Source organism: Dreissena polymorpha, chromosome 16 (assembly GCF_020536995.1).
Source record: "Dreissena polymorpha isolate Duluth1 chromosome 16, UMN_Dpol_1.0, whole genome shotgun sequence".
Lineage (NCBI taxonomy): Eukaryota > Metazoa > Mollusca > Bivalvia > Myida > Dreissenidae > Dreissena > Dreissena polymorpha.
In genome coordinates, this window is record NC_068370.1 from 43,494,695 (window position 1) to 43,517,136 (window position 22,442).

At 33.2% G+C, this 22,442-nt stretch overlaps 2 protein-coding genes across 11 annotated transcripts in view; both read right to left on the minus strand.

Annotated features, from left to right (window-relative positions):
• LOC127862021 (rho-associated protein kinase 2-like) overlaps window positions 1-22,442 on the minus strand; it is a 461,134-nt gene that overhangs the window by 261,804 nt on the left and 176,888 nt on the right. The gene's annotated exons all lie outside the window — the stretch shown is intronic.
• Window positions 3,235-16,484, minus strand: LOC127862027 (uncharacterized). 2 transcript variants are annotated; one of them, XM_052400958.1, is made up of 6 exons: window positions 16,337-16,484; window positions 12,410-12,878; window positions 12,164-12,224; window positions 11,602-12,022; window positions 9,151-9,332; window positions 3,235-8,948 (listed from the first exon to the last, which is right to left on the minus strand). In XM_052400958.1, exons 2-6 carry the CDS (start codon window positions 12,859-12,861, stop codon window positions 7,614-7,616), a joined length of 2,451 nt encoding a protein of 816 aa, XP_052256918.1. In that variant the 5' UTR covers window positions 12,862-12,878; window positions 16,337-16,484; the 3' UTR covers window positions 3,235-7,613. The 2 variants fall into 2 exon arrangements, with proteins under 2 accessions (XP_052256918.1, XP_052256919.1); XM_052400959.1 differs by having other exon boundaries at window positions 16,256-16,484.

Below are 22,442 nucleotides of genomic sequence, written 5' to 3' on the forward strand. Positions count from 1 at the left end.
AATGTTATGAACAAATTTTACGAAGATTTTGCAATAAATGTGTGCCCACAAGCTTTTTCTTTGATTTGACTTTTTGACCCCCACATGGCCCAGTTGAACTCGGAAGAGATATTGTAGAGACAACTATTCTGATCGAATTTCATGAAGATGTGACAATAAATGCGGCATCAAGAGTGTTCAGTCGATATTTTATTGAGGCAAATGTTCTGACCAAGTTTCACAAATATTCGGCAATAAATTTGGTCTTATAAGTGTCAACACCATCTTTCTTTAGTTTAACTTATTGACAAACGTGTGGACCTCACATTGCCTAGTTTGAACTCGGCAGAGGTATCACTATTAGGGACAAATATTCTGATCAAGTTTCGTGAAGATTTGTGACGAAAAATGAGGCCTCTAGAATGTTCACAAGGTAAATGTTGACGAAATGCCACGAACGTCGTAAAAAAGGTCTCAAAATCCCGTTATAAGCACATTGTGCTCAGAAGAACTTTAATTCAAAAGTTTAAGTTAGTGTGATTGTGTACTTGAATTTAGTCGAGGAGTTGAAGAAAGGTTTACAAGGCGAGACTTGCCGAGCCGTGTAAGCCTCTCTGAGACGATAAATAAACAATTTATTATAGAATTTCATTTTCGTAACTTGCATACCAGTCTTTCTTGTGATGTTATGAACCTTGCTGCAATACGCTATGAGTATAAACGGTAAAAAGAGGTTCTTATAGAATTTTATATTCGTATATTCAAGAGCGCTCAAGCTCACATTTGGCACAGCAATATTCGTAAAACATATACGTGTAAATAAAACTTAACCTCATAGTATTGCGACTCAAATTGAACTAGAAATGGCGAGGCAGAGGCCGACACGTATCCCCACGCCGCATGCTTGACCCAGGGGGCACCCCAGTGTTGGTAAATGGGGCCATGCATAGTTGAGATTGACCGTATTGTCATAAGAGATGTCTTGCATCCTTTGGAAGTGAATCGGTGTAGAAGTGAAGAAATTAATGTAAAATAACATGAAACAAGAGATGTGTTTGTCAGAAACACAATCCCCCCTCCTGTGCCGCTTTGATTTATTTAAAAAATATCATTTGGCAGGTTCATTACTTACCTCCCTTTAAAGCTTATTACTTTCCTTTGATTTGTTTTTTAGCTCGGCTGTTTTCGGAGAAAACCCGAGGTATTGTCATAGCCAGCTCTTCGTCAGCCGTTCGCCGTAGGCGTCGTGCTAAAACCTTAACATTGGCTCTTAAATCAAAGTGCTTCCACCTACAACTTTGAAACTTCATATGTAGATGCACCTTGATGAGTTCTACACACCACATCCATTTTTGGGTCACTAGGTCAATGGTCAAGGTCACTGTGACCTCTAATATAAAACTTTAATATAGGCTCTAAATGAAAGTGCTTCCATCTACAACTTTGAAACTTCATATGTAGATGCACCTTGATGAGTTCTACACGCCACACTCATTTTTGGGTCACTAGGTCAAAGGTCAAGGTCATTAAGACCTATAATATAAAACTTTAACATAAACCTTAGCATTGGCTCTAAAATCAAAGTGCTTCCACCTACAACTATGAAACTTCATATGTAAAGGCACCTTGATGAGTTCTACATGCCACACTCATTTTTGGGCCACGAGGTCAAAGGTCAAGGTCACTGTGACCTCTAATATAAAACTTTAACATAAACCATAACATTCGCTCTAAAATCAAAGTGCTTCCACCTACAACTTTGAAACTTCAAATGTACATGCACCTTGATGAGTTCTGCATGCCACACCCATTTTTGGGTCACTAGGTCAAAGGTCAAGGTCACTGTGACCTCTAATGTAAAACTTTAACATAGGCTCTAAAATCAAAGTGCTTCCACCTACAACTTTGAAACTTCATATGAAGATGCACCATGATGAGTTCTACACGCCACACCCAATTTTGGGTAACTAGGTCAAAGGTCAAGGTCACTGTGACATCTAAAACAAAATAAATAATAGTTTTTCTGACAAGCTTTCGCAGCCGAGCGTTGGCATCCGTTATGCGAAGCTCTTGTTCACTTTTGACCTTGAAGGATGAACAAACTCAATGCCCCCTCCTGCGCCAGTTTGATTGATTTAATTTTTTTATATCATTTGGCAGGTTAATTACTTACCTCCCTTTAAAGCTTATTACTTCCCTTTGATTTGTTTTTTTTACCTTTGACCTTGAAGGATGACCTTGACCTTAACCTTTCACCACTCAAAATGTGAAGCTCCATGAGTTACACATGCATGCCTAATATCAAGTTGCTATCTTCCATATTGCAAAAGTTATGGCCAATGCACCATACCGGGGGCATTAAAATAAGTGAAAATCTCTGACTCGGCCCCACCCCAACCCCCATAACTTTCGACCCAGGGGTCAGATCAAAATTCCGAATAGTGCACCGTCGCACATATGCTCATAGCTACCATGGTGTAAGTTTCAAGGTTCTAGTGCTAATAGTGTAGGAGATAATAGTGGCCAGGATGGACGGACAGACGGCGGAGATAACCACAATATCCCCACGCTTTTCAAAAAGCGTGGGGATAACAATAATAAAAGGGAATTAAAACGCATCCAATTTAATTATCATTTTATTACTCAATGGTAGAAAGGAGACCAGAGCAACAGAGTTACAACTATTTGAGGAACGATGAAATGAAATTACGAACAAGTGTCAACTATATCCCTTATTTTTAGAAAAAGATTTAAGAATATAGCATCATATAGTTAAAATTAATTAATTATAGTTAATGCCTATTAAAATAGTTCAAACATATGTGTTTATAAGTTGGCTATGTTTATAATGTCAATTTGTAATACATGTATGTTGATCGCTGACGAAGCGTAAGATATTGTACCTTATGCTTTTGTTAACTATTGATAACTTGTGTCTGATTATTTGTACAGGTCTTCATGTTTTTGGGGAAATAAGTATATCTTTATACTTTTTTTTCAAAGCAAGGAAAATTATTATGCTGGGTTTAGCCTTAAACAATACTTAAATTTGACTTAATAAGGGTGCGTGTTGTTTGTTTATGCTCCATTATTGTGTCAACATACAGAATCATGTGTGTATTGATTTTAAACAGTTTTTAATTACAAACAACAATATTTAATTGTTTCATTTGTTTAATGTTTTACAATCCGTAGTGTATGCGTGTTTTTTAAGTAAATAAATGCTAATGCTAAATGCTAAATATAATTGTATGTCCACTTTTGATATCAGGTCATCGTGGATACATTAGGCCATTATTACTTTTTTGTATATAGAAACATTTACTCCAGATGGCCTGATACTCAGCGTTGTTCTTGAAATGTGAAGGAAACGCTTTGACGTTATTATTTCGGAAACATCTTATTATAATGATATGATCTTTACCCAAGTTAATGTAAGTGCAAGTAAAACGTGCATTTAAAGCTACTGATAACTTCTTTCACAGTAACATTGTCAATGACTTTTAACAACTTGTTGGTCTTTAACAACTTTAATTGTATTTTTTTGGTATTCGTATACTGTAAATGATTTCTAAAATATGTCTTGTGAACCGAACTCGATGAAAGTAATCAGTATGTCGAAGTTGGGTAGTTCCCCGACTCTTTTCGTGTATTTAAACAAAAGTGCATATTGGTAACACGGACGTAGTTTATGAATACCATTATTGATCTCAATAAATTATTTACTCCTGCACAACGATTTAAAAATACACATTGACATTACAGTTCAAGCCATTAAAATGTTTCCTGTTGTTGGAAATAAATCGTTATTTAAACATCCTATGACATTGTGATAGAAATTATTACAAAGTAGTAACAGCAAAAATAAATATCCCAATTAAACGGTTCGAATAAAAAGTATAATAAAAGTGCAAGAAAATATAATATGATATAATAAACAACGGGTAAATATAGAACGCAAATAATACAATATATAAAGTCCCGAACTATTTTTTAGGGTCGGCCACTTTATCGCGATCGGGTGATACGCTTTTGTATAAAATTATTCGAACAGCTAAACACGTGATTTCCAATTTTCAAAGCGGTGACTGGCTTATAGGATAAGTTGCAATTTGTAAAAAGGACATATCTTCACGCGCCAATAGATGTCTATGTTATCACATTGCAATTAATCGTTACATGTTATATATCAGTTAGCAAATTGGATGAAAGATGATTTTTGAACAGTCTAAATATTACACTGGGATATTATGTTCTCAATAGTGTTAAGTAGAAACAAGGGACAAAATTGTCACAAAAACAGGTTTTCAGTTGAAAAAAGTCTGATAAAGGGAGACAATTCAAAATGTGTATTGTTAACCCCCTTCGGTAAAATTGACCTTGATTTCAATTAGAAAAAAAGAGATGTATTCGTCAGAAACACAATGCCCCCTATTGCGCCGCTTTGAAATATATTTTTTTTAACCTTTGACCTTGAAGGATGACCTTGACCTTGAACGGATGGAAAATGGAAAACTGCCTCTATTTATTGCAAATTTCCGTTGTTAACTTTGTTTCAAAAAGTATCCGTACTTTGAAACGCCTATTACAATCGGGTGCATTTCAGGTTCTGAAAAAGACGTTGTTGACGAAGCAACGTTGTTGTGAGTAATTTTATTGGAAAACTAACTTTTGTCGACACATTAAAACAAACCCTCGAAATGCATTAAATAACGTAACTTTCATCCTCAGACTAATTGGGAATCAGCTAATTAGTGTATTCCCAGCTTAAAGAAGGTTTCTAGACAAACATCAATATTTCCCACTGAATCCATAGCCATTTGGTAAGCTATTCTTGCAGCCAAATTGGATCCGAGTGCATTATATTCACCCATACGCTTGTATGTTGTCTATTTAAATACGATAGATCATAGAGTCACGTGATATCCCGAAAACAAATATTCAGTTGCCGAATGAATATTCTAAAGTAGAATGGGAAGCACTTTGGAATGACGTTACTCTTCACCAATTACATGATATAAATCCCACTCTTGATTCTAGAACATAGTTTGGCCTGGTAGACAGACTAAATCAGACTATTAACACGCTGCCAAAAAGGAAATGCCCGTCGGACACATTTGTATCTTATTGAATCTGATTCACCTCATTTTATACTTTGCGATGCGTATTTTAATGTAAGGTGTTTATCGATTGCACATATTTCGGCAATATTCGCTATGGATAATTAAAAGTAGTCATGACAAGTTAGTTATAGTTCTAACAAGACATGCACACATGTACACTCAGTGCGACTGATACATCGCTTTTTCCGCTACAGGGGTCGAATCAATGACTGAATTGATGTATATGGTAAGTATTTATTTCTGATAATAATAAAAATCAATATAAGGTAGAATTAAACAAGTTGATACATTTAGTTATGTGCACAGGAAGCATTACGCTTATTTTGAAGACAATTTAAAGACGATTGCTATATTGTCACAAAGATACCATAAATGGGCCTTTTCACGTTTTGGTAAATTGACAAAAAAAATGTTTCAGTTTCGCAAATTTTCGTATTAGTTATGGTTTTTGTGAGGAAACAGTAATACTGAACATTTACCATGCTCTAAAATATCCATTATAATATTTTATGCATCTTTTGACGATTTAAAAACCTGAAAATTATAAAGCGTTGCAACGCGAAACGATTGCATAATTTGGTGAGTTTTGTTGTTGTCGTTATATTTTGTGATACTACGAGGATTGCTTATATAAAGTATAAAATACATCAACCATTGTGTAAGGACGAAGGGCCGAGTGGTCTAAACGATAGACTTTTACTCCATTTACTCCAGGGGTCAGTGGTGCGAGCCCAGTTGAGGGTTACTTTTTCTCTTTCTTTAATCGTATTCACATTTTTTACTGGAGCTTTTTAGATCCAATGTTTATATTTATCAATATAAAGCATTTAATGACAAACTTCAAAACATGCCAAAATTTGTGAAAAGGCCCCTTTAAGGCATATTACAGCATTATTATTCCGAAATCTAACCATCGATTTGTGAGATGTTCAATATCTTCTTTATAGAGATATAAAGTAATTGTACCGTCCCCTGATTGCTAAGTTTGTAACCAATTTCATTAATTTGAAGTCGTTTGATATAGGCCCACCCAATCTTACCTGTGGTTTCTGACCATATAAAAGTTTTATATGAAGCCATACATAGTAAGTTCATTTGCATTATTAATGGATAAATCTTATCATCATTATAAAGAGGTCTTCTATTTATGGCTAACGTTGCCAAAATATATCGATACACATATTTGTCGTATGTGCATTGTTATAAAGATAGAAGATATATGTGCTTACATTTAAAACTGTATTTAGTATTTTGCTTACATATACAATTGTATTTAGAATTTATGTGCAAGTTAGTATCTGCGCAAAATGTTGTGAAAAATAAAATTTTATTCATTGTTTATAAAAAAAATTGTATTACAACTGTATATTATGCATTTATATACACGCTTACAATACTTGTACATGAACTATTATGTACGTTACTTGCATGCATACAATGTTCTATGGAGACAATACAATTTTGCATAAACATTGTTACAGAACAAAAGCACACAACAAACACAAATACAAAAGCCGAATGCAATATATTTTGGGGGATTAAGCGGTTAACTCACTTAAATGACTTAAATTCAAAAGTAAAATATATAAATATACTCTAATACATATAAATTGATAAAAACAATATTAAATTGAATAGAAATTAACACTTATTACAGCAACATTGAGTGCTAAAACGCTAATTAAAAAGCGATAATGAATTTTCACATATAATTTTTTTTTTAATAGATCTAGCGGATAAACATTACGGACTGGAATTGAACTACTTTCTAATTTAATTAAGTCTCCAATCCTTTAATCGGAATGCAGTAGTTCAGCCTATAACAACTTGGTGTTATTAATGGTAAATATTAGTTTTTAATTCTGCCTGCTTGTTGTGAATAAATAGATTGGCAAAAATTCATGCACTTAATTACATGCTTCAGCACACGCAACCAACAATGTGTTAGTTGTAGACAAGCAATACATTTATAAATAAGCATATTAATGCACCAAATAAAGACGCTATTTACTAACATTATCCATCGATAAGTTAGGAATAATAATCCATTTATGATCTAAAAAAATCAACAAGTGCTTTTTGTCTTTCGACTTGTTTATGGTCGATTTCAATTTTACTAATATTGACTGTAAGATGATCCCCACCAAACCACTTTTTGTGAACACGATTTTGTGGACTGACAAAAAATAAATATGTACAATATTTAAATTAAAAAAAAATGTATTTAAAAGTTTACAAACCAAAATTTTCATGATACGTACCACAAAACCATATGTCAATTTTCATAAAATAATTTTAGGTTCTTAGACGATCTCCGATGTTGAAACTTTTAAATTTTATTGCAAATAATAATCGGATTTTCCAAGTTACACATTCTTGTGATGAATCTTTGATTCTGCAGAAAAGAACATTTTAATCATTTTTTTTTCTAAAAATAGTTGTCTTTTCAGCGAAACTTATCTATAAACATAGGTTGGAAAAATATCAGCCGATATCTTTATAATACCTTATTTACAACCCAAAGAAACTGCAAAATTTCTGAATCACAGTTTGATTCTGTTGCTTTGGCTCGACCATCATGATCGCAGAAGCAGCCTGGCGGAACTTCGCGCCTTTGATGCCAGCCTCAGCTCGTTTACGGAATTCATTAAGCACTGAAATTCGATCCTGGAACCCGTGCTTACCCTGCATCTTTTCGTTTTCAATCAACAATTCAATATGATTAACCAAATTCAAAGGGTTCGGACGAAGCGCAATTTCCGAGAGCTTCGAATTACACTCTTTTATTTCAATTAGCATTTCGTCGATTATATTTGCCATTACCTGTAACTCCCCATTCATCTTCGCCAAAACTTGTTCTTGCGAAAGTTTTAACTTACCAGCCTCTTCGTATTTTGCCTTCTTTTCTGCATATGTATGTTCTTCATCAACCATGAAATGCTTAATAATATATTTTGTGTTAGCATGTTTTTGCCAATGACATTGGTCTTTACAAACGGTGCATTTTCCATTTGACATCACGGCGCAGTTTTGCTTTTCATTGTCGTCAGCAAAGACGCAGTTCTCATGACATGTGATGTGACAATGAGTGCAGTTGGTGACGTGCTGACCGCTTGGGAGCGGTATTTTTTCTAGTTTCAATGTTTGCACGATGTATGTGAAATTTTGATTTTGCGCAATTTCGGCCTTGTGAGTTTCGAATAGATTAATCTCTCCTTCAAGTGATCTTACAAGCCCGAGTCCAAGCTCAAGCTTTTTCTGAAGGTTGTCAAGTGCTGTTTCTAAACGATGTCTCTGCTTTAAGACATCAGTTGTTTGTTGCAAGCTCTTTGTATTAAGAGTGTCTACATGGAGAAAAAGATCTCTAAAACTTGTGAGTCCCATTTTCCAAAATTTGCGACTAAAACCGCTTTGGCAATCTTCGTTGTTTGTAAACAAACCAGAATTATTGAATTTGAAATGTTTTCCGAAAGGCAAATTTGATTCTTTTAAAGCGGCTAGAACAGATGGCTGGTTTCCGTCAGCAAATGTTATCAACGCACAAATATTGTGCTGCATGTCCTTTCCAAACAACGACATGATAGATTCAAATATGTAGCTTTGGGTAGGAGTAAGTCTTGCATCTGGTGCCTTTACTAAAAAGCAAATGGCATCTATAAAAACGACGCCCTTTGGTGGCTGCGCCTCAAACAATTCTCGAATCTGTTTAACAATTTTTTGATCTTGTTGTAGCCCTCTTGTATCACCAAATCCGGGTGTATCGATAATGGTTACTGTGTATGGAACTCTGCTTCCCACTTGTTCCGGAATTGTGTAGCATGTTATCCATTCTGTTTGAGATAACGCCTTAAAACAATACATTTACAACGGTCATACATTTGAATCAGCAAATTCAAATTTAAATAAATTACCCATTTGTTGGAGAACAGGGACACAATACGTGTATGTATACGTGTTTGACAATTAATTTTTTCTTACCAACTAGAGTAAGAGATGTGCTTTTACAATAAATGTGTATGTTCAAATTTGCAATGACTTCAAAGATTACCTGACTTTTCGTTTTTATTTTTTCTTCATCTTCAAGGTTAACCATATTGAACCTAAATGGGTCGTCCCATTTAACTCCAAGTATATAATTTGCCATTCCATCCACAAGGGTGCTTTTTCCTGTGCCTGTTTCGCCAATGATTAGAAATGTCTTCTCCTTTAAGCTTTGTGTAGCTCGCAGACCTGGTGTATAAAAATATATGTTTGTATTGGTCTATAGTGGAATAAATCACAAAACAAAAAGGCACCGCAGCTCTAGGATGCTCACCTGACAACACAATCAATACAACTGATCTGAGCGGATAGTGTTCACTAGGCTTCATTTTAAAACTGCCCTAACACGTTGCAGCCATGTCTTTTTTAACAAACCACAATCATTCGAAAACTCTATTCAGATAATATAACAACATAATTTTCTGAATATTTTGAGCAATTTGCACGATCAGGGAGTTAAATGACGTTTTAAGTTTAGAGTGTTCAAGTGGTTTTACTGTAGCCAGAGAGGGGAAACTTCGCAGCCCTATGGTAGCCGTGTTTGTAAATGGTCTGGAATCATATCTCACTCAGCGACCCCGAACAAATCATTAGAACAAACGTTCCGACAAAGTTTCAGAAATAATTAATGTGGCCTTCAGAGTGTTCAAAGGCTTATTCATTTTTCGACAAAGTGACATAGATTTTGACATTAAGTGACTCAGATACGAACTTAGGACACTTGTTGACAAAATGTTTCTTCAAATTGACTTGTTATCTAGTTTATGATTTCACGTGACTTAGTTTTAAACTCGAGTAAAGTATCATTGTGAAACACGCCATGAGCAAGTTTCATGAATATTGGACAATAAATATTTCCTCTGTTAATGGAGTTGTTTACCCTCGGGACTTCGGTAAAAAACCATTGCCCGAGCACACTGCTTAACATAAAAACTTGCGGTAAAAAGGTCGATTATTGCCATATGCTCAGCTCGATTTACTGGGTGTAACCATGTATACACTAGGATACTTTGTAGTGTTGGTGCGGTGCTTCAATAAAAATCTAATCATTAAAACATATCTCTGTTAAAAAGTGTTATAAACAAAATACTCAACAAAAAATCTTTGCATATATAACATTGCTAAGAAAGCAGTTTTTCCATTCGTTGACTGTTTTTTTAATCGATGGCGCTGCTTGGCTGAAATTGCTTAACTTGCTTGCAAAGACAAGTAGGTCAATCCGTTTTTGATTCGAGAAATTGTACAGCGGATGACCTTGACATAGTGTTCACTATTTATAACGTAAACAATTCAAAATTTAATCCAGGGAATATATGAGGGAAAAAAAGGATAATTCCATTCAAAAGTATTTAAATTTCATTTGCATTTAGAGTCACACATACATTGTATTATACTAATAAACTACTATGAAGATGTTATATTGTTTTATTGCTGTTGTTTATGTTAAAAAGATAGTGAAAAAGAAAGAATAGCCAATTTTGCATAAGTTTGGATGGTGGAAACACATATTATTGTATGTGGCATCATCATAACTAGACCCATTGTTCAGCATATGCTGCAATGGAGTTGTTGGAGTCTTTTAACTTTTTGATCTGTGTTTAAGATGTAATCAACTCATGGCATATATTTTTAATTTAAAAAGAAATGTTACACGGGTGGCTATAATGTTTGAATTAAACAAAAATATTAAAGGGATCTTTCCACGCTTTGGTAAATTGACAAAATTGAAAAAAGTTGTTTCAGATTCGTAAGTTTTCGTTTTAGTTATGATATTTGTGAGGAAACAGTAATACTGAACATTAACCATGCTCTAATATAGCCATTATATGCATCTTTTGACGATTTTAAAACCTAAAAATTATAAAGCGTTGCAACGCGAAACGATTGAATAATTTGGAGAGTTCTGTTTTTGTCGTTAAATTTTGTGAAACTACGAAGATTGCTTATATAAGGTATAAAATACGTCAAGAATGTGTACTCGGCGGAATAGCTCAGTAGGCTAAAGCGTTTTTACTTCAGGACTCTGGCAGGACTCCAGGGGTCACTGGTTCGTAACCTGCTCCGGGCAATGTTCTTTTCCTTTATTATTTTTTTTCTTGATTTTTTTACTGGAGCTTTTATGATCCAATGTTTACATTTATCAATATAAAGCATTTAATGAATAAGTTAAAAAAAATGCCAAAATCTGTGAAAAGGCCCCTTTAAGATTTAAGATGATCGGGCAATACACGCGGCCTTTAGAGTGTTGACAAGCTTTTTCCCTGGTTTAACAAACTTTGAACCTTGCAGTTTCGGAGAAATACATGGCTAATTTTCATTATAACAACAATTTTAAATTGAAAAGCGGATAACATAAGAAAAATTCCTGTGAAGGTTAGTAAACATATGCGTTTTAATAGAGTTCATAATCATTAAATATCAGCTTTAGCCCTTCATGCTCTTTAAAAATAGCATGTACCTTTTACTTCGAATTTCCTTGTTTTTGAAGCCGTATTCCTTGCGCTTTTGAGCTCAATCAAAGGTAATGCATATCGTATTGGTATCGATGTTGCATCTGTAATTCTTTCAGCGTTTTCGACTAAATAGGTTGCTGTAGATTTAGGTGTCCTAACTACCTCGCTTTCTTCACTGTAAGGTCCAAATTCGTATTCAGAAACAAGACGGACTCGAAACATATACGACGTGTCTGCCTTCATCCTGATCAAATCATGGGTTGAATCTTTGAATTCATCTTTGAATATCTCCCATTTAGAGTCTGTTTTTATTTCTTTGTACCCTATTTGAAAGTAATCATCATCTTGCATTTGTATTGGTTTCTCCCATACAAGTGTAATTGTGTCAGCTGTCACACCACTGGCTCTCGGTTGACCCGGTTGTCTCTAAAAGTGCATAATAAAATACAATTTACAAAAACATTGTTCATGCATTACTTCACTGAATACACCATGTAAGCGTAGGTTGTTAACAAGAAAATATAACTGTAATTTGATAATATTTTTTATTTTTCAGTTAATACATACTTGATTCGTCTTTTTTTCTGAAAATGATTTTGCCTGCAAGGTTGGCATGTCGGTGTGTGTCCTGTAAACAGATAACATGACGTTAGGTTTTATTTATTCTCAGCATCGTAGAAAATCAATATTAAAAAGGTATAAACATTGTGTTCATTTATCCACTTAATATCAGACGTTTGTGTACTTGAACAGCATGACATCCAAAAGCAGATTGATAAAATCGGGGTTATTATTAAAACAAGGACTACTTACTCCGTAATCATTTCCTTTTGTTTTAGTTCTTGAAGAGTATGAGAGCGTGTTGCTTTTAGCGATTTATGTTGCAACGTACAACCATCACATAATAACTCTTCACAATCGGTGCAAAGGGTTGAAGCTGCATTAATCTTGTTTTGACATTGGCATGGTGCACACTTAGCCGAATACTCAACTGCTAAAGATTCGTTAACGTTAGCATTGCTTCTTTCTTGCAAATTTAGCTGGTTGAAGCCAGTTTCATCTTCGGTGGTCTCAAACTGTTCGGAACTTTTATCCATCAATGACAGCTTATTGCTTGTATCTGTAACTAGGTCTTTATCTTCTTCTCTTGATTCATGGCCCTTAACTTCACCAACCGGGTTTTCTAATAATGTCTCAGCATGGTTTTCATTTGCAGAGATATGTTCATCAATTTCGATTCTTTTTTGATTTGTAAAGTCTGACATGATGAATGCTGCTGGAGCTTAAAACAAAAAAAATATATTTTATATTTGTATTCTAAAATCAATGAATAATAATTATAATTGCAATAAATATAATAATTAATGCACGATGTCTAGAAAACGCATTAACATAAGAACTAAAACGTGTTTATATTAAAGCTAATTCTAAATACGGTGCATAATTACATTTAATTATATAGACTATAAAATAGTTGTCAAGATGATCGAATGGTTTTGGCTACAACCTTTGAATCCGTAAATCGCGGTATATATATATATATATATATATATATATATATATATATATATATATATATATATATCAGAGAGAGAATACGATCTTTGTGTATTGTCGGCTACTTAAATCTACCCTGGAATACTAACGCTTAATTGGTCGCTGTCGGCTCTTTTTTCTAATTAAAATACAAAAACTCGGACATTGATCTTGACTTTTGACTTGACCTTTCACTGTGAAGCATGGAAGTTATATCTTACACAATTTGTGGATAGATACAATAATTATAAGGGGTTATATTTACAGGCATGATAACGTTACAAGGCAATAATGCTAATTCGGGTCCGTTAACTTTTTTTAATTTAGAAAAACGCCATTTATACCTGACAAATCGTTTTATGAGAGAAAATAATTATAATAAGTTATATGTAAACCTTATTTTGCACGTAAAATCAAAGCAGTAAAGAAAAGAAATATGTTTGACCATGAATTGTGACTTTAACTATGTTCCATGGAGTATACAAGTTTGCGCGATAAATCGACTGGTCATGGGAAATACATGTAATAATAAATCAAAGTACTGACAGTACTGGTGTGACGATGCTTTTGAAGAGGATTGCTATAAAAACATATATTTAAGTTTATCTACATCACCACAATTGTGTATGTGGGTACGAACATTTTGGGTAGGGAAAAAAATGGGTACGAAAATTTTGGGTACAAAAATTATGCCCAAAAAATTGGGTACAAAAAAAGATTTGTTCACGAAAAAAATATTTGGTAGGAAAAAACAATTGGGTACGAAAAAAAAATTGGGTACGAGCAAACATTTGGGTACGAAACAAAATTGGGTACGCAAACAATTGGGTACGAAAAATGTAGGGTACAAAAAAATGGGGGTACGGGTAAGTAGTACCCGTGGGGAACTTGATCCATTCAGCAAAACTCGGAGGCCGGTTACATTCTCGATCAAATATAACAAGAAATATTTTTTTAAAGATATTCGACGTGTATTTTTTGTACGACTTATCTTTAAAAAAACGTTCTGTTACAGTAAAACGTTTGTGGATTATAATTTTACGTTTCAGCATATAAATTCAAAACTTGACATGCTCTTTAATTACACAATGCTCTTTAATTGCACATTTATATCATACAAAACTTTATATTTCGTTGTTTCCTTTCCTAAGTTAATGATGCTATGTGTACGGACGTGATTTCATATGCCCATGTGCATGAACATATAATTGTTCTCTTTTTTTCTCTAATTCAATAAGCTTAGGCATGTTTGTTTGTTAAGTCCGGCAATAATTATATTATGATTCCCGAAAATAGGTATGAGCACACAGTTTAAGAGCAATTGAATACGTGAGTTCGCCAATAAACAAATGGTAAGGTAAACTAAATCTCCGCGAAATGACCTAATATGCGTTTAAAACAGCAAACAGTATCCAACAAACGAATGCATTATCAAACATAGTATGTGCACTGATGTGGCTCTGTAATTTCTGTTTGAAAAGTTTATTAAATATGCAAAATGAGAAAGCGCGCATAAGAGCAAGTTTCACAGATGTCATACGGCTATTATGCTGTTTATATACCATAATCGCTACAACGTTTACAAATGGCAGGTTCGGAATAGTTCGTTTTCTTTACACTCATAATCGCGTTGAAAGTTAATTATACACGTTTTAATTCGCAATTTATTTACTAAATCACGACAAATGTCAAATACAATACAGAAAATGCTTAGTTGTTTCATTGATCAATAAACATATAATGGGTTGAATATAACTGCTTTAAAATTAATGTTTTCAAACTATTATTAAATCTTTTTCGAGAATATGCTGTCCTATTTATAGCTGAGCTTCCTATACCTTTATCAATGATAATCAGCGAGGTATGCCGATTAGAAAAATCAAGCTATCTCAATCGGACTGGCTCGGTCTTTTACATAGGTCGCCATTGTAAAGAATGTGTTCATTGTATGATAACTTAGACGAGCTGCTTCGCAGCATCGTCAAAAATCATATCAAAATCCTTCTATGCGTTAAAAGGCTACGGGACGATAACTTAAAAACAAACTTAAGATTTGACATTGAGCATCATAATAATAGCGATCTGCCTGGTCATACGAAAAAATAAAACAAAGATATATTTAAATTCGGCATTATGTAGTGTTTGACAGTTAAAACGTCAAACGATTAAACGGATATTAATGTCCTTTATTTTGAATGCTGGAACATTTTTCAACGGACTATTGCTATGTTTAAATCTGGTAAAAATATTATAAGAAGAAATACTTTGCTATTTCACCGTAAAATCAGTAAGTTCAAAATATGTATCGGAACAACAAACTGAGCACACACACTGAGTTAACAAAGCACTTTTAAGCATGTTACATCATTTTGTGACTAATATTTTAATATAAAGGAATTATTACAATCACATTATCCCTTTAGAGAACATTGTGTAAACATCCGCTATTCTTTTACTTTGGTAATGTTATTTATTGTCTATGCAATAGAGCACTATGCATACACACTATATTTATAATGCACATTGTATATTCTTGTACATGTGAAGCCCTCCATTGCTGAATACATTTTGAACAGATCATACCATCGCGGACAAATTGTTGACTAGAACTTCACCAATTCTATTTAATGTGTCACATGATCGTTTTTGTTGTTATTAAATGTGTTATAAAAAATGTATTACACATATTAATTAGGCTCAGCCATGTTTGAATACAATGTATATATGCATGAACTTGACCCCAAAAATATAAATTGTATGTGCATGACAAGTAACGAGTTATGATTAGATAAAATAGAAGGTAAATATTTAAGATTTTGCGAAAAAGATTCCTTTAACATAAAATAAATCTCAATATAGAAATCAAAATATCTTTATAATACATAATCATAATTAATGGCATAAGAAGAACTAAAAAGACACATGTGGTATGTACAAAGAAATGGCAGGTATTCAAATTATTTAATTAACGCGAACTTGATTATGATATTTATCTGACGACGTAATTCCTGATAATAACGTTTTCATGCCTTATGTCTTCTGAAAACTAGACTAACAAAAATTGTATTTAATTAAATTCATGAATAAAGTAAATCATAATGCTTCAATAGGCAGTTAACTTACTTGTGTGCAGTATTTCGCAGTATCTTTCTAATGCGAATTGTTTTACATTGATTAGTTTACAACTTATTTTTTAACACTTACATATGCCTTATAACTTCTTCAGTGCGAAATTGACTGCATTCCTTATAATACGTCGGGGAACTAACAGTCCACTGTTTCGTTAACACCGGTTGAGCGGAGGTATACGAAACCGCACGAGTTTTATAAAGCGATCGATTGTTTGTGGATGTAAGTGTTGATAGTCCCACCTCCGTGAATCAGAAACGCCTCCCAGGCACTGACATGAGTGCAGACGCTCAAAACAGGGGATAGATATTATGAACGATAATTTGTGAATGGTTACGGCTTTAAAAATATTATACGGTTGCTATTAAAACGAAAATATAACATAAGTTAGATACTTTCTATCAATATTATTTTATTTGATTTGCGAACTGCTTTGGCGGCATATCACCACCGTCACTTTACTTCGCATGTCATACAAATTCTAAAAACCAGAGTGGTTAACTTGTTAATACGCATAGTATTTTTCTTACAGATATCGTGTACGAGCATGGTCTGATTAACAACTGTGTGTTCACTTAAAATGGCCATTTTATTGAAGTACACTTAAACTCGTACTTTAAGGAAGTGACTAAATCCTTCTAGTTCTTTGAATGAATATATTAACATTATTTTTATTCAAAACAATACAACCTTTGTGAGTTTTGTGTGTGAGTATTTGTAGTTTCCACTTGTCCACACAATAAAGGAATACGATGGATGATATCAACGGAATTTCCAATAAAGATATACATTCCTTTTTAAACATCGCTGTTGCCACTTTTCATTCATGTATTTAACTTAAAGCACGCCTGTATTACTGCCTATTAAGTTCACATTCTTCCGTGATAATTTTGCAATATTATAGAACATGTACAAGATAAGTATTGATGCAAAACATCAAAGGCAAAGGGCGTCGGGAATTTCAGTGATAAAGGCACTCAATGAAGTTACATGGAACGATTTTTTTTTTCTACTGTTAATATTAATATATTGGCCGATTATTTTAAACAAAATAGAAAAAGATACTGGTATAACCATTATCTATGATTTTGTGTTATAACCCCCAAGTAACCATTATTTATGATGTTGTGTTATAACCCACAAATAACCATTATCTATGATTTTGTGTTGTAACTCCCAAATATTTCATAGTTCATGTTATTTACATTGGTTTCCTTTTTTACTGGTATCCGTGTTCAGTTTTCATTTATGGAACAGACCTATGTAGGTTTTAAAAAATCTGCTTCATCTTGTTAGCGTAATTTCATATTTTTCTCAACTTCAAGGGGAGATGATTCTGAACTTATTTTTACGTTGCTCATTTACGATAGGGTTGAGTACTCATTGATATGAAAACACTGTAAAAGTTTGAAAAGAAAATTGAATGAAAACTGTAAATTGTTTAAAGTAGCTGCATTTCACAATACTTTGAAATTCAGTAAAAGATCATAATAGATTTATTGCTCATTCAATCATTACAAGCATAAATAAATGTTAATGGCACTTTTCAGATAAAAGAAATATATATTAAAGGGGCCTTTTCACAGATTTTGGCATGTTTTGAAGTTTGTCATTAAATGCTTTGTATTGATAAATGTAAACATTGGATCTAAAAAGCTCCAGTAAAACATGAAGAATAAAATTTAAAAAAGTAGCCCGCAGCAGGACTCGAACCAGTGACCCCCGGAGTCCTGAAGTAAAATCCGATTAGACCGCTCGGCCATCCTGCCAGTTATGTATGAAAGACGTATTTTATAGTTTATATAAGCAATCTTTGTAGCTTCACAAAATTAAACGACAACAACAGAACTCTCCAAATTATTCAATCGTTTCGCGTTGCAACGCTTTATAATTTTCAGGTTTTCAAATCGTCAAAATATGCATATAATGGCTATATTAGACCATGGTAAATGTTCAGTATTACCGTTTCCTCACACATATCATAACTAAAACGAAAATTTGCGAATCTAAAACAACTTTTTTCAATTTTGTCAATTTACCAAAACGTGAAAAAATCCCCTTAATGTGTGTATGACAAGTTGATAAGCATTCAATAATTTTAGAGATTTAACTCTGACCACGTACAGTAGTAATACCAAAAAAGAAATAGAAAAATGATTGACTAAGGTAATTTCCACAATTCTTGCATTATAATGTGTGTATCGTTATATACATAAAAAATATAAACGGTTGCTATACTGTCTTTTCAATATTCGTGTCATAAACATCAAGAACATAAAATAGAAGCTACTGTTTCTGTTAATTAACTGTTCATTAAGTTGTTTATACCATCATTCTCATCACTAATAGTGTAACTATAGTGGTAGCAGTCATATAAGCTTCAATAAATCATCGACATTCAACAGTATACTTACGTTAACTATTTATGTATGTGAAATAAAAATAAAATAGTATTTATTATTTTAAACAAAAATATTAATGAAGTTCTTAACTATGCTTTAAACACAGTAAAAATTTATAAAACTATGGATTTCTTTTCGATTGATATAAACATGAATGTAGTCCAAATGGTGCAGTGTGCACTATTAAGAACATCTGCTATTCTGTATTATGGTATTTTGATGTAAATATTGCACCTTCTGACAATTTATATAAGTTCAGCAACGTCCAAGCAAATCGTCACTCACACTTTTCATACATATGAATTTTGTTATTAATCTATGTAATTTTGTTGAAACTTTTGTTGTTTTAAGTTTTGTAGGTAAACTATGTTCAATTGTTCTATATACATAAATATGCATGATAAAATGCATAACTCAAGTCTCCATACTTCTTATCAAATATAAGCTATCTTTTTAAAGGGACAATGCCATATTTGCTTATTCTTTTTTATCTAAATGTATATCCAATAACTTCTGTGTCAAGTTTGAGTATTTACAATTTGGCATTTCTTCGTTTAACAGTTATTAATAATTACAAACGTCCTTCGATAGATACATAATCATGTAAAGGTGAATTCAGCAAATAATTTTATTGAAATACTTATCATTTGAGTAATCTTACACTGACACATGTTCCGATTTCTGTATCGCAATCTGCAATCGCAATAATCGTGGGACCAGATACGAAGTAGAAAAACACGTTCGGTTGACCAAAGATCATAGCGATGATGGGCAAAGGACACCTTATCCTTCCTATAATGAACTGTGGATGAGATAGCGCCGATAAGTGTCACCTGGGAATGTAACAAATGTGACGACCAAGCTATTTGACAATTGATATGTTGAGACCTGAGTTTTAAAAATTGATAACGACTTATTTAAATGTCTATGTACATTGCAAGCAACAATTGCATCGGTCGGTACGGGATTGTGCTCTTAATTGACAGGATCCACGTCTCCACTTCTGAATGATAGGGGTCACAAGATCAGATGTATACCACAAATTATTTGTATACCGTTACTTAAAACAAAATCTTTTTTAAAGCGTTTTAAATTACCTGTAAAAACAGTGAATGATGAATTCATAAGCCGCCTTTAGTTATGCGCTACAGAAAATTTAACAGCAAATGTTCTCTGCCCTGAAAATCATGGAGTTGTAAAACTTAAATGTAATGTAAGTAATACATATAGTATCTGGCACGAGTTGTCATATCATACCATATTTTATTAAACGAGTTTAGGAATTTTGTTAGTAAGCGAGTCTTTGGCGAGCTTACTAACGAATTTCCTGGACGAGTTTAACCTATTTATGCCTAGTGGACTATCCCATCCATCTAAAATGGACCGATGTATTTCTATAATAAGGGATGTTTAGTATATTTATTTGTATATTTAGAATATTTCTTATAGAGATTCCTTTAAGCAAACAGCGCAGACCCTGGTGAGATGCCGCATCATGCGGCGTCTCATCAGGGTCTACGCTGTTTGCCAAGGCCTTTTTTCTAGACGCTAGGGATAAATGGGTTAGTAAAATATGGTATGAAATGACAACGAGTGTCAGATCTTTTTTATCACATGCCTTTAAATGAGCAAATTAAATAAATATTTACGCAAACATAATGATAAATCCCGAAAGTTGTTTACATTTCGTGACGTCATTTGACGTTTCAACGTCATTTCAGCAAAATAACAAAATGCGATTGGTCAATCGAACGAAAATAAGCAAATGAAAACGCTTAAGAATTATATTACACATGAATAAGATAACAAAATTCGTATATTACATGGGAAACGGGGTATGGAATGTGATAAATAAAAGTTTACCCCGCGAAGAAACTGATTAATAGTTTAATCGGTAAATATTCGCGGTACTATTAAATGCTTGAAATGGCAGTTACAATAAAATCGCAAAAATAGACCTCTACGATAAAAAGTGAATTCATACACAGTAACAACTATGTTCCACAATGAACGTGTTTATAGTGGTAAACATGGCGCAGTGTAAGAAACATATACATTACAGGAGTACTTCAAATTACTTTTAATCATGTAAATTGTTTCAATGTCGAAGATAATAACATAAAACTATACATGAAGCTATTCAATATGTGTTTTTTTTAATCATAATTAAAATCCTTCTCCTAATGATATTAAACTTCATGTCGGCATGAGTGAAGCTGGTAAAAGTTCTTCTTATGTTGATCTTTTCCCTTTTCAGTAAGCATCAGAGAAAGTAAAGTTAACATTTCCAAGATCAATTATCCCATAAAGGCATTTGAAAAAGAAAAGTAAAGATTAATTATTTTTTTAAACTCTTCACTAATTTATCATAAAGAAATTAAACTATTTGATTTGCAAAATAATACTTTGGTTGTCAGATTGGGATAAATCTTGCTGATAACTTTATTTCAGCGGCGCAATTCCCCCAAATGATTAAAATATCATTTCTATTACAACCATCGCATGTATTTCGTTATCACATGTTCTTCAGTTGTATTTTCTCTGTGCATATATTGAATATTGAGCCACAGCACGTTTTAATCACCTGATTTACATCTGTCAAAAATAGCGTTATTAATGCTCATCTCGAGAACATTGTAAACAGCATTTAAGATAAGACATTGACATTTTTAAGTTACAAATGATTTTGTTGGTTGATATTTAGGCATGCTCTAAATAAATGTTTGTGTCAAATTTGTTTGTTCTATTTGCATTTGTAGCAAAAATTGTTTGTCTTAAATCAATTAGATCGAATAAATGAGTTATTAAATAATGTTTATTTACCAGGTCGTCATTTCGGCCGAGTATCCTTTCGAGAGGGCGGCATCAAACAGGTGGTTTCTGATTAACAACTATAGTTTTTATTGTTAATAATCTTAAGAAGAGAGATTGCACGGAGAACTTACCAAGTTTTGTATTTGGGGATAGTCGGAATAAAGTCATTGTCACTTTTAATAAAAATAGACAATGGTTACCACTCAATTGAGTTTTAATGGAGTTATGTAAAACTAATTTTAGATTGCATTTTGATTCAGTCATGTTAATGTCAATGTTTGGTTTCTGGTCACTTTAGTATACATAGACCAATCTTGATGCAACATTCCATATTAGCCAATGTGTATGGAGAACTGGTCTGAAATTGTATTCAGGGCTAGTTAGTTGTGACAAAGTCAATATAAAGAAGTGAAAGTCCAGCTGCTAGAGCAGTCTTGCATTCTTATTATTCACAATTTCGTGGTTCTTTATTCATGGCAAGTGACCAATTGCCAAAACAGTACGAAACAGCACCACACATAGTAGAATAAAGCTGGAGTCACCGCCTTGGAACGGTCAATACAAAGCACAGGGGTCACATTTAGCAAATATAGATAAAAGAACAGTTTACACTTAATAACTTGAGTATGGATTGATGGTTTTAAAGTACAAGAAACACATTCCAAAAGAGGTTCAAAGAGTTGTTTGTATTAATGTTTTAAATTTATAAGTTTTCACCGAAATTTTTCAATCTTATTTTCTTTAAAACAGTATCCAGATTAAGTTTGCAAATCCAGATTATTTGTAAACTTTTTTTTTTATTTATTGAACAATTGTAATGAAATTTTGCATATTTGTAGGGGGCATTGAGTACATACATATACTTGAAACAAAATAGTTAAAATGTTTTTGGAAAGTAGAGTTATTTGATGATAAAGTTGCCATTTCCCGTGGGGTCCCAACGGGGTTTTGGCTACCCCGTTAAG